This window comes from Neofelis nebulosa, chromosome 15 (assembly GCF_028018385.1).
Source record: "Neofelis nebulosa isolate mNeoNeb1 chromosome 15, mNeoNeb1.pri, whole genome shotgun sequence".
NCBI lineage: Eukaryota > Metazoa > Chordata > Mammalia > Carnivora > Felidae > Neofelis > Neofelis nebulosa.
This window is the reverse complement of record NC_080796.1, coordinates 20,926,955-20,938,217: the sequence shown is the minus strand read 5'-3', so window position 1 is coordinate 20,938,217 and position 11,263 is coordinate 20,926,955. Positions and strand designations below refer to the sequence as shown.

Genomic DNA, 11,263 nt, shown 5'->3' with positions numbered 1-11,263 from the left:
AAAAACTATTTTTTTTTCAATATATGAAGTTTATTGTCAAATTGGTTTCCATACAACACCCAGTGCTCATCCCAAAAGGTGCCCTCCTCAATACCCATCACCCACCCTCCCCTCCCTCCCACCCCCCATCAACCCTCAGTTTGTTCTCAGTTTAAAAAACTATTTTTATTCAGCTATTTCATTTTTAAAATAAAAGACTTAGTCTTAAGGCTAAAAATCTCATGAGGTTAAAAATTTACAGGATTTTGTGCTATTTTACTAAACATGACACTATAGTTTCTTTAAAAAGAAAAGAAAAAAGTGGGCAAAACTATGAAGTAAAAATATAATTAAGGCTAAATGCAACGGGCCTTAGGAAATAGGTCATCTGCAAAATATACTTATGCTAAACACACTGAGCAATGAAGGTTTTTACCTTAAATGAAAGTCCTATTACTAGCAAATAAAGTACTAACCAATAGTTCACAAAATGTAAAATATAAACAGGAAGACGACAGAAAAATGTCTCACAAGATATTTACATATTACTGCCCAATTTTAAATGTTTGATATGACAAGCAGCAAATGGCGAGAGGACTCCACATCTGGATCACTCTACTGGACCCTTGCAAGGCAATCCCAGGACAGGGCTTGGGACCTCTCCAGATGAAATGATATTAGGTCAGAACATAAAGAAGACTGTTCCATTCCAGCAAACTCCAAAGGGAAAGCTAGGAGGCCAATGGAGTCATCCTTAAGTGAGCCACTCCAGGAAAACATTTCAAATAATATTCCCTTAAACTTTGAGGTTAACATTTTAGTTTTACATTTCAGGCTTTCAAAAAATGCCTGAAAGAATGAAAGAAGGTTATATTTATTTAAATTCATTAAATGAAGCACATTTAAAAATTGCACTCTTCTGGTAAAGAGTAATATTGTTCTTCTAGAATAAACTTTTAAGTCAGATAAAAAATACATTTAGGGGAGTGGGTTTGGGTCTATTAAACATACTTAATAAATTTGAAATAGCATTTGCCATTATGGGTTGTTGTATATATTTTTCAAAATTATAAATCTTTGGATAATGCCAAAATGTGGAAATGTTTGTATGAAATAATCCTACGTTAAAAATCTACATGTGTGAAAAAACACAACTAAAATCATGAAGAATTTTAAGTAACATAAATGTTTTAAAGTTCAATATTTATTCGACTTCTTTTTTTGGTAAAAAATATCTAAGTTTTAGCTAACTAAAACAACTCAGCAAGGAGTGTAAATAGTGTTCACAGGGTTAATCCTGACCTCCTCATCGCGAGGATCATGCAGACGTAGAGGAAAACAGGCAGAATCTTGAAAGTCTAAGTGAAAATGGAAATAGCTGAAGATTTCTGTGACTTCTTGGTCTCACAACTTTGGCCATCCAGGGATATAGCTGTCATTTTGTTTTCTACTACCTAAGTTACACTTGTCATCTGTTACAGCTACATAATAAAAACAATACTAAGTAATTATCCCTATAAAGGAATTATGTAATCTCTTTATCAAGCAATCCAAATACTTCAACCCACAAAAGTGAGGCCTGTAATTTTTTAAGAGTCCAAAGAATGTTCTTATTTCAATGCAGAGTTTGGATTTTCTTCAATAGTATAAGGTTAGCACATTTTCATTGGGAACACTTCTGTTCAATTACCCTAGCTTCCTCTGAGTATTCCGTTATGATTTTAATCTTCATGTTGGATGATAAAAATGGAATAAATATTGGCTACACACTACCATTATACATAAACTAGCAATCCCCTTCAGAGATTTTAACTATCATTCATATATTTCTCATTGACATTAAGAGAAAAATGGCTTTTTTCTCCCTTTATCAGACTCTATTCTTCTAAAATTCATATTTTATACATATTTTAAATAAAAGCCATCCTCTTTTTCCGGATCTGATTTTAAAGTATTCTTTTAATTATTTAAAAAAAATTTTTTAACGTTTATTTATTTTTGAGAGGGGGGGGGAGTGGCAGAGAGAGAGGGAGACAGATTCTGAAGCAGCCTCCAGGTTCTGAGCTGTCATTACAGAGCCTGACACAGGGCTCGAACCCACGGACTATTAGTTCATGTCCTGAGTTGAAGTTGGATGCTTAACCAACCGCGCTACCCAGGTGCCCCTGGTTTTAAAGTATTAATATAAAAGTATCTAAACCCAAAATCCTTTTTGAAATGAAAGTTTCCATGTAAAATTTTTTTAATGTTGATTTATTTATTTATTTTGAGAGAGAGCATGAGCAGGAGAGGGGCAGAGAAAGAGGAAGAGAGAGAATCCCAAGCAGGCTCCATACTGCCAGCGCAGAGCTCCACACAGGGCTCGAACCCACTAAATGTGAGATCATCACCTGAACAGAAACCAAGAGCTGGACACTTATCTGACTGAGCCACCCCAGCGTCCCACTTTCTATTTTAATTCTACACCTAGCCCTTTTCTAAATCATTTCTAAGAATTGTACAAAATATATTTATAATGTTTTAAAATAACATTAGGAAATTTACTTTCTGCTTAAATGATTTCAGTTCAGGAAGCTATATAGTCAGAGGAGGAAAAAAAGTCCATTAACCTTCAATGATGAAAATTAAGAAAATTTTAAGACAACCTCAAATTCTAAGTTTACTCTGTAATTAAATAATTTAGTTTAGGTACCTGAGATAAGAGGACAAGATGAATTATTAGGCTGTACTAAATAAATATTATTTATTTGCTTAATCACATCTTCACTCAACCGATATTTACTGTCACCTGCCAGTGCCATGTTCACGGTGGTAGAACAGTAAATAAGACAATGGCTCCTGGTCTCAAGAGGCTTACAATTTAGCAGGAACTTAAACACTGAACCACTACATATCATGGGTGAGGAGTTGTCAATTTTCACCACCTGAAATAATCTCTTAAATCTATCTACTTCTATCAATTTCCATCAACCCACCCCAACCCAAGCTATTATCTCTTAGATAGTCCATAGCCATACCTTCCTAACAAACCCCCAAACCAGTTTTGTACTCCTCCAATCCATTTTTCTACAAAGCAACCAAAAGGATCTGTAAAAAAAGTCAGATCTTATTATGTGACTCTCCAGCTTACAAACTTCCAAGGCTTCTCATCATTCTTAGGGTCAAAATCCTTAATCTTTTATAGAGTTCTTTTCTCTCTTTGCTCCAGTTACACTGGCCTTAATTCAGTTTCTTAAATTCAGCAGGCTCAATCTTGCCTCAAAGCATTAACATAAACCTCTGACCACCCAATTCAATGTCCCCCCAGTGATGTAATCCCCATCCCAGACACCTTTTAAGTCAAACATATCACTGGATTTATTTTTTTCATAATCTACATCTGATAGGGCTTCCCTGTTTTGTTTTGTTTATATGTTTTCTTTATTGGTAAATATCCTTCATGAGGGCAGGTACCATGAATTCCTTGCTAACCATTTTATCCTTAGTGACTAAAGGATAGAGTCTAGTGCATAACAGGTGTCCAGAAAATGTTTGTTAGGAAGTGTTCAGGCAATTAAGAGCATAGCACCAATATTGAGTAGCTTGCTAAATTACTCATTCTCTTTGTGTCTCAGTCTTCATCTCTAAAATGGGGAATGTAAAAAAAAATTAAAAATAAAATAAAAATAAAATGGGGAATGTAAATAAAATACTGACTTAGCTCAGTGCTTGGGAAACTATATATACTCAATAAATGTTAACCATTATGATGACAATGATCATCATCAAGATTATCATTCAGATTGAAAGCTGGCCTTCATGACTTTAAACAGGGAGAATAAATAGTGGAATACAATTTACAACCACAATTACTGTCAAACTAGGGAGCATCTTGCTAATTGGAAGTCCATTTGGTTTGGTTCAGCATTTTGACTAGTTTGGATATACAAAAATGAGGCTGGAGCAAAGGCTGAACTAGATTCTAAGAAGAGCTGAATGGATGTATATAACAGAGGGAGAAGTGCCTTGATTTTGGGGCAATCCATATTAACAGCATTGAGGGAAGAAATAGGAGGCGAGACTGAAAGAGAGAAGCCAATGTATTGTCATTGGGCTAGGCCAGCACAGGGTTAGAGCAGCCAGTAACATACCCGTGTGTGTGTCCACTGGATAAAAACTGTTGTACAGAGGCATTTGAGGCTGTCTGAATTGTTGTATTGCTTCCCTAAATCCTTAGTAAAGTACTAAATATATCCTTATGTTGTTATTTTGATAGAAATCAAAGGATCTAAGTATCATCCATCCCAAATACAAGGGAATATATGTGGACATACAAGCCTGCATGCCCAAACTATCCTTACCCCCATAAACAGATCTTTCTTTCTTTTTTTTTTTTAAACGTTTTTTTATTTATTTTTGGGACAGAGAGAGACAGAGCATGAACGGGGGAGGGGCAGAGAGAGAGGGAGACACAGAATCGGAAACAGGCTCCAGGCTCCGAGCCATCAGCCCAGAGCCTGACGCGGGGCTCGAACTCACGGACCGCGAGATTGTGACCTGGCTGAAGTCGGACGCTTAACCGACTGCACCACCCAGGCGCCCCAAACAGATCTTTCTTGATGTGTTACACACATTGGCAGAATGCCCTGGGGAGGATGAAACCAGGAAAAGGCCTATGAGCCCCCTAGAAAAGAGCTCAGGACCACCTGTATCAGAAACTTCCAAATCTAGGGTACTGTCCTTTTAGAACATGATCTAGAAGGACAGCCAGGTTTGAGCAAATCCCCTTGGTGATCAGTTATAAACTGTCTAACCCTGTATGAAGATGGTTTATTTCTTTTTGTGTTACAGAAAGCCCCAATCTTAGAGTAATGTTAGAGGATAACATACAGTCATATACATAGATTAATCGTGCCTACTATAACCACATTGTATTGTAAAGACTCTTTGAAGGTAACATGTGGGAAAAAACACTGTCTGGGACACAGGTGGAAACCCCTCTGTTAAGCTCACCTATCAGTAACATTGCAAATAACATTATTATAATATAGAGTAATGGTTCAAAAAGTGCAGTCCACAGATGCTTGAGAGCGTTCGTGATCCATCTAAAATTCAAGGGTAGGGTGAATAAATCTGTTCAGCATAGGAAGAAAGTAAGAAAAATACTGGGGACTTACCATTACAGTCATGCCAACTCTAGCTTAAAATTATTACACAGGGTCATTATGCTATTGCCTCTGCCAGCTTGGATAGGAAATCACATGGTTTTGTATCATCAGCTCCAATTCTTGGCTGAGGTGTAAGAGAACCCATAAGCTAGGGGGCAGGCAGTATACCAAGTCTCACTGAAGAAATGGGATATGAGTTCCCTCTAAGAATCCAAACCTTACCATTCTCTGCTAAAATAAATAAATACATGCATGCATACATACATACACACAACAACAACAAAACCCAATATTATACATCCTATCTCACAATATGAAATGACAAAAAAATTGGAAATTAGAAGACACGTGAGTCAAAGAATGGCTTTACAGGGGAGGGCACCGTTGTTACTTGCAATGGCAAGCATAAATATATAAATGTGATAGCTAAAAGTTTATAAAAGTATGTATTAATAAATGATTTCTTAGAACCCTAGAAAATCTCTTTCAGGTGGTTTGCTCGGCAAAGGTCCCCATGCAACAAGTGAAAAGAAAAGCAGAGGCCCAGAGAAGACGGACTTGTTCCAACACTGGCATTAGCCATTGCAAATCCATGTCCTTCAAACCTCACTGCTTTTGTTGTACCAAGCATACAGTCTATAGGGTCTTTTGTTCAATTAATGGGATCCTGGAAAAAGTTTGAGTCATTTTTCTTCATCTCAAATGTATTTCATAAGTCATTTATAGCATTACAAACTTGTCATGACTTAAATAAAATCATACCTATAGCATATGGCATAATATGCTATTTGTTCAACAGCCAATTAGATAGAATGCAAACATACCAGTCTAATTACACAAGAAAGTAGGAAGATGGCAGAACACAGAAAAAACAATGATAATCCTCTATGAAAATTTGAATGTAAATTTGTCATTGAATAAATGAATGAATCTATAACTAACTTAATGATATTTACTGTGTCACATTTGCTTGACTAAGAAAGATAAATTGTCATATAACAGGATTTACAAGTATGCAGAGGCTGATGTGGGTATAGAGGGATACCACGGGAATAAAGAACGAGCATTTAATTTACCAACAAATTGACTCCAAAAGTTGAGTTAGAATTTAGGCTTATTTTCACAAAGCAATATTCTAAATTGGGGTTTTCGAGGTTGCCCAAAGAATCATGTTAAATTTGAAGGATGGCAGTAAGACTTCTTTGGAATCTAAGTGTCATTTAAAACACTGCTGCTAAAAGACGGTACAAAGTCAAGAGGCCAGAGACTCGTCACTACTTCTAAGCCCAACCCTCCTGATGTTTCTTCTTGGCCTCCTTTCCCCACACCCTCCCTTCCAGCTTCTGCTTCCAGCTGACACTAATAACTATTTGTTGAATACAAGCAGAAATCAAGGAACAGTGCCGTACTCTCCCTTTAACCCTGACAGCAAGCTCAAAGGTGGTCTGCAATGGCAGGAAACTCTCGCAAGAGAAATAAAGCAGAGTAGAGGATGACAGTGGTGATGGTCAAGGAACGGTGAGGTGGGGATGAATGAGGATGGCTCCAGTGGAAAAACGCTCTGCCCCACTGACACAAACAATTGAAAGATAGAGGCCATTTGTGAGTCAGGCATTAATATTTTGAAAACATGTTATGTTGTTTCTGGAGCAGAGTTCTAATGAGTAACAGCAGCTAATGGCTGCAGTATGTGGCCCATCAATTTGCCACCCTGAATTCAAGAGCTCTTCTCAAGCCACCCAGTATAAGCCACCATCTTCTCTTACCTGGACCATTGCTACAGTCTCCTAGCTAGCTGGTCTCCCGTCTTCCATTCTTACCACTCCCCTCCTTCCACATACACATTCCATCCCACGCATCATGCCCAACCCAGCAGCCAGAGTGGTCTTTCTAAAACATAAATCCAATTATGTTACATCCTGTTGGAACAAGCCAATAGTTTTCAATTATCCTTGAAATAAAATCCAAATTAGGGGGTTCCTGGGTGGCTCATTCAGTTAAGTATCCGACTTAGGCTCAGGTCATGATCTCGTGGTTCATGGATTCGAACCCCACGTCAGGTTCTGTGCTAACAGCTCAGAGCCTGGAGCCTGCTTCGGATTCTGTGTCTCCCTGTCTCTCTGCCCCTCCTCTGCTCATGCCCTGTCTCCCTCCCTCCCTCTCTCTCTCTCTCTCTCTCAAAAATAAATAAACATTAAAAATTTTTCTTAATCCAAATTAGTGCATGGGGTCTGATAAGACCCCACCCACTGGTACCTCTGATTCTATTTCCTACCTCTCTCTCCCATGCTATCACATTCCAGCCACAGTATTCCTGCTGGCTGCCACCCTGGGGTGGGGTGGGGGTTTACTTATGATGCCCTCTTGCTGGAATTTTCTTCGATAAAATCTTCTACACAGCTCATCATCCCAGTCTCTAATTCGATGTTACTTCCTCCCCCATCACTTTCTAGCTCACTACCCCATTTTATTTTCTTCAGAGCACTTACCATTGCATTATTAGTCTATTTGTTCATTCCACAAAGCAGCAACTTTGTCATTTTCTCTTTTTTGCAATCGACTAAACTAAGAAAACAACCCTTTCCTAAACTTTCTTCATCCAGATCACTCCATCATATTTCAAGAGTCATTCCCATCCCACCGCCCCATGCCCAAATACCCTCCAACATATACCTTTCATAAAATGTCTCCAGCACTCAGTTAGTATTATAATTGTACACATGTATTTTCTATTTGTTGTAAGCAAATGCTCATGAGGGAGCTTCAGCAGTAGAGATTTTGTAAAAAGTTATCTTGAGTTTCTAGAGGAATGGAAGGGATGACTACTGATCATTAACTTACAAAGCTCTCAAAGATTCTTCTTCCCTACAGGGGGCATCACATGCCTTCCAATGGCCTTGTTTCAGTGCCCACATAGCCAGACAAGAGAACCCCAAAGCCATATTCCAATAACAGTAGCTACTCCTATTATCTTCAGAGCCCCTCATACTAACACCCACAAAAAGGTCAATGCCAATATGCCTGGAACTTGTCTAAATAAAACCTCTGTGGGATAAGGTTGACTTGGACAACTGCAGCATCTCTGGGATTCTTGCATACACTTGTGATTGAAGACATGAGCTCAGAAGCCAGATAGCCTGAGTTTGAATTTCTGCTTTGCCACCAACTAGCTATGTGACCTTGGGAAATTAGTTATGCTCACAAACACCAAGTATTCTGCAATAAGGGAAACTGAGTCCTACAGAAAGGACTTTTTGAATAGTTGGGGGGGTTTTTTTGTTTGTTTACTTTTCTCTGAAAAATGGGGATAACAACAGCACTTATCCTTAGGGTTACAATGTGGACTGAATGAGTCCATATAGGACCATATATAGGTGTTTTAACCTATAAAAAAACACCAGCTATTATTATGAATCCTCAGCAAAATCTTTTGCTTTTAAATTTTGCTTATGAATTTAAATGTACATAAATAATCCTCTAAGTCCTTGGAAACAAAATGTATCTAAGAGAAGATCTCTTAAGACAAATGAACACAAAAGAAGAAGACACTCTATTTACTGATTTTTCTATCTAGACAGGCATCTCAGAGCTCCCGAAGCTGTGGTCTTTGAAGACTGGAGCTTCCCACGGAATGACAGGGCTATCTGAGCAGCCAGCAAAGGAAAGAAACCATTGCTAATTCTCAGACTCTTACAACAACCACTCCATGTTTGACTGAAGTAAGTGAAATATATGACATAAAAAAAATATTGTAAAGCTTTTGTGTAAAATTGTTTCTGTACATTTCTATAATATTCTATTTCCCTTACTGAAGAAAACTTAGTGGCCATCAACTGATCATCTGATTAATATACTATTGTTCACAAAGTACTTAGGAAGCAGAAAGAACTATGTAAGACATGAAACTTGAACTCTAACAACTGACAAAGGCACCTTGTAGGACTTTCAAAAAGAATATCAAGCCAGGATTGGAAGGACTTTTAACTCTGAAATACATGCCCTTTACAGCCAAACAAAATTGAGGCAATCTTACCTGTAAATAGCTTTCTAAATCACAAAGTATTCTTATCTAATGTTTGTGGACTGCATTATAAGCACCAAAAATAGCTCAGGTCAGTCCAGAGCTCTTAAAATTTCCAAAACATAGTTTAATTTCATCCATGACCTCCCAAATTTAGCAGTATCACTTGATAGCACTCTAATGGGTCCACAAGATTGATAGGACTTTTTGCACTTTTAAAGCTACCAGATTAAAATGAGTAGTAAGTCACAGGGCCAAAATGATTAACATCTAACATGAGCCAGAGAACATAATTATCATAATTCAGGCTTTTACATAGATCAAATTTTCAAACAACAAAATTCATATAAACAATTACCTGGGGCTTGCTTGAAGACTATTGGTTTGGACATTTTCAAAAGCCTGCCATTTGAAACAGATGTCACAGCCAACAATTCCAAAATTCTTTATTAACTCTGCATCAGTGCTATTAATTTCATTCTTAAGATGCTCTATATCCCTGGGTTTTTTCAATACATTATTTAATGAAAATTGTCCCTGTATCAGTATCTCATCATTATTACAAAGAAGGAAATTTCCAACTACTGACCCCTAACTCCATTTCTTCGGGTTAGCAAACATGTGACTATACCAGAGCAATAAAAGAAATTTGAGGGGAATATTATAAATTAAGAATCTATGAAGAAAAAACAATGCTTCTTCAAACACCCCAAGCTATGTCTTACTGAAAGAGAATCACTCATGTCTTGGAACTGTACATCACAATAATATCAATTAATTGGAAATTGGAAACACTTTAATAAAATAATTGTGATTCTCTGTGACTTACCTCGTCATCTTTGTACCAGGACAAGCTTTCAGCAGTAAGGACGAACCAGTATCCCTTAGAGCCTCCTTTCATGATGCCAATGTTGCTGATGGTTAACCATCCCTTACGAATCACCTACAAGACAGCACAGATTGGCAGAGATGTTGAATTTAATGTGAACCAATGGAGAGCATAGGTCTTGTACTAAGTGGAGTTAAAAACAAGATATAAATTGCACTAAGAACAACATTGTTTCCCCAAAGCTCACCCTCTATTGAGCTATTTAAGACAATTTATCTTCCCAAACTACAGATAACCAGAGGGAAATCTCTCCCATCAAATGGACAAAACTGAAATTGCAGACTTATATGGATGGTGGAAGCAAAGCAACTGAAACAGAAAAGAATTGAATGAGGCAGACTAATAGGCTTGTGCTCAGCCTATTTATGGCATTGCTGCTATAATTAAAACATATTTAGTTGATTGGGTGAACAATAATAAACTCTCCAGGCCCACTGCCTCTCTCCCCCCTCCCAGTCCACTGGTCCATTTGTTTGTCTGGTTTGCATCTCATTAGGATTTTCACCAGAGACTGGCCACCAAATGGTAAAAAGAAGAAACTCAAGTCAACCAATTAGTTCCTTGTTAACAGTTCACTCTAAATAAAACTGAATGAGGTTCAAGAAAGCTGAAACAATAAGCAAAAACTAAAAGTTTGGAGCTTCTTAATGGCCTAGATTTATCCATCTACTTCTGGTTGTTATTTGTCATGCTAAAAAGCATGTAGCATCCTCATAAAAATCTATAAACAGCTTTTAAATTTTAAAACATATTAATAACTTAGATTATAGCTCGGATAGAAATTATTTATAAATGGCTTTTAAGTGAAAATCTAACTTTTTCTCAGAGTTGCAAAGTTAAATTCTGCTTTTTCACAGGGCACAGATAACCATCTCCCCTCTGCCAGATAGTTTTTGTTGTCATAGAACCAAAAATGAAATACTGTATGGAGTTACATGACACTGTTCTAAATACCAATAATCATCCTATACCTAAATTAATCAATATCCTAGAGACCCTGAAATAGCAAAAAATTTACTTATTTAATGACTACTGAGTGCCAGTTCCTAAATGAAGATGAATTACCTGAATAGATTTTTTAAAATTACTGATAATAAGTTTTCTTGCTAAAGAAGAAAAGCCAATCCTAGGGAAAATTGTGAAATAAGCCAAAGTTGTTATTCTTGATCTTCAAGACTCTCTCCACACCCTCAGTCCTTGCCACCCTTGATTCCCTGCTTCAGCTTT

General features: G+C 37.3%; 1 protein-coding gene across 10 annotated transcripts in view; it reads right to left on the bottom strand.

Annotated features, from left to right (window-relative positions):
• DNM3 (dynamin 3) overlaps window positions 1–11,263 on the bottom strand; it is a 575,498-nt gene that overhangs the window by 256,720 nt on the left and 307,515 nt on the right. For all 10 annotated transcript variants that reach the window (XM_058702389.1, XM_058702383.1, XM_058702380.1 and 7 more), the window contains one exon: window positions 9,977–10,090. In XM_058702389.1, the coding sequence (XP_058558372.1) occupies window positions 9,977–10,090 (114 nt within the window). The remainder of the gene's footprint in view (window positions 1–9,976; window positions 10,091–11,263) is intronic.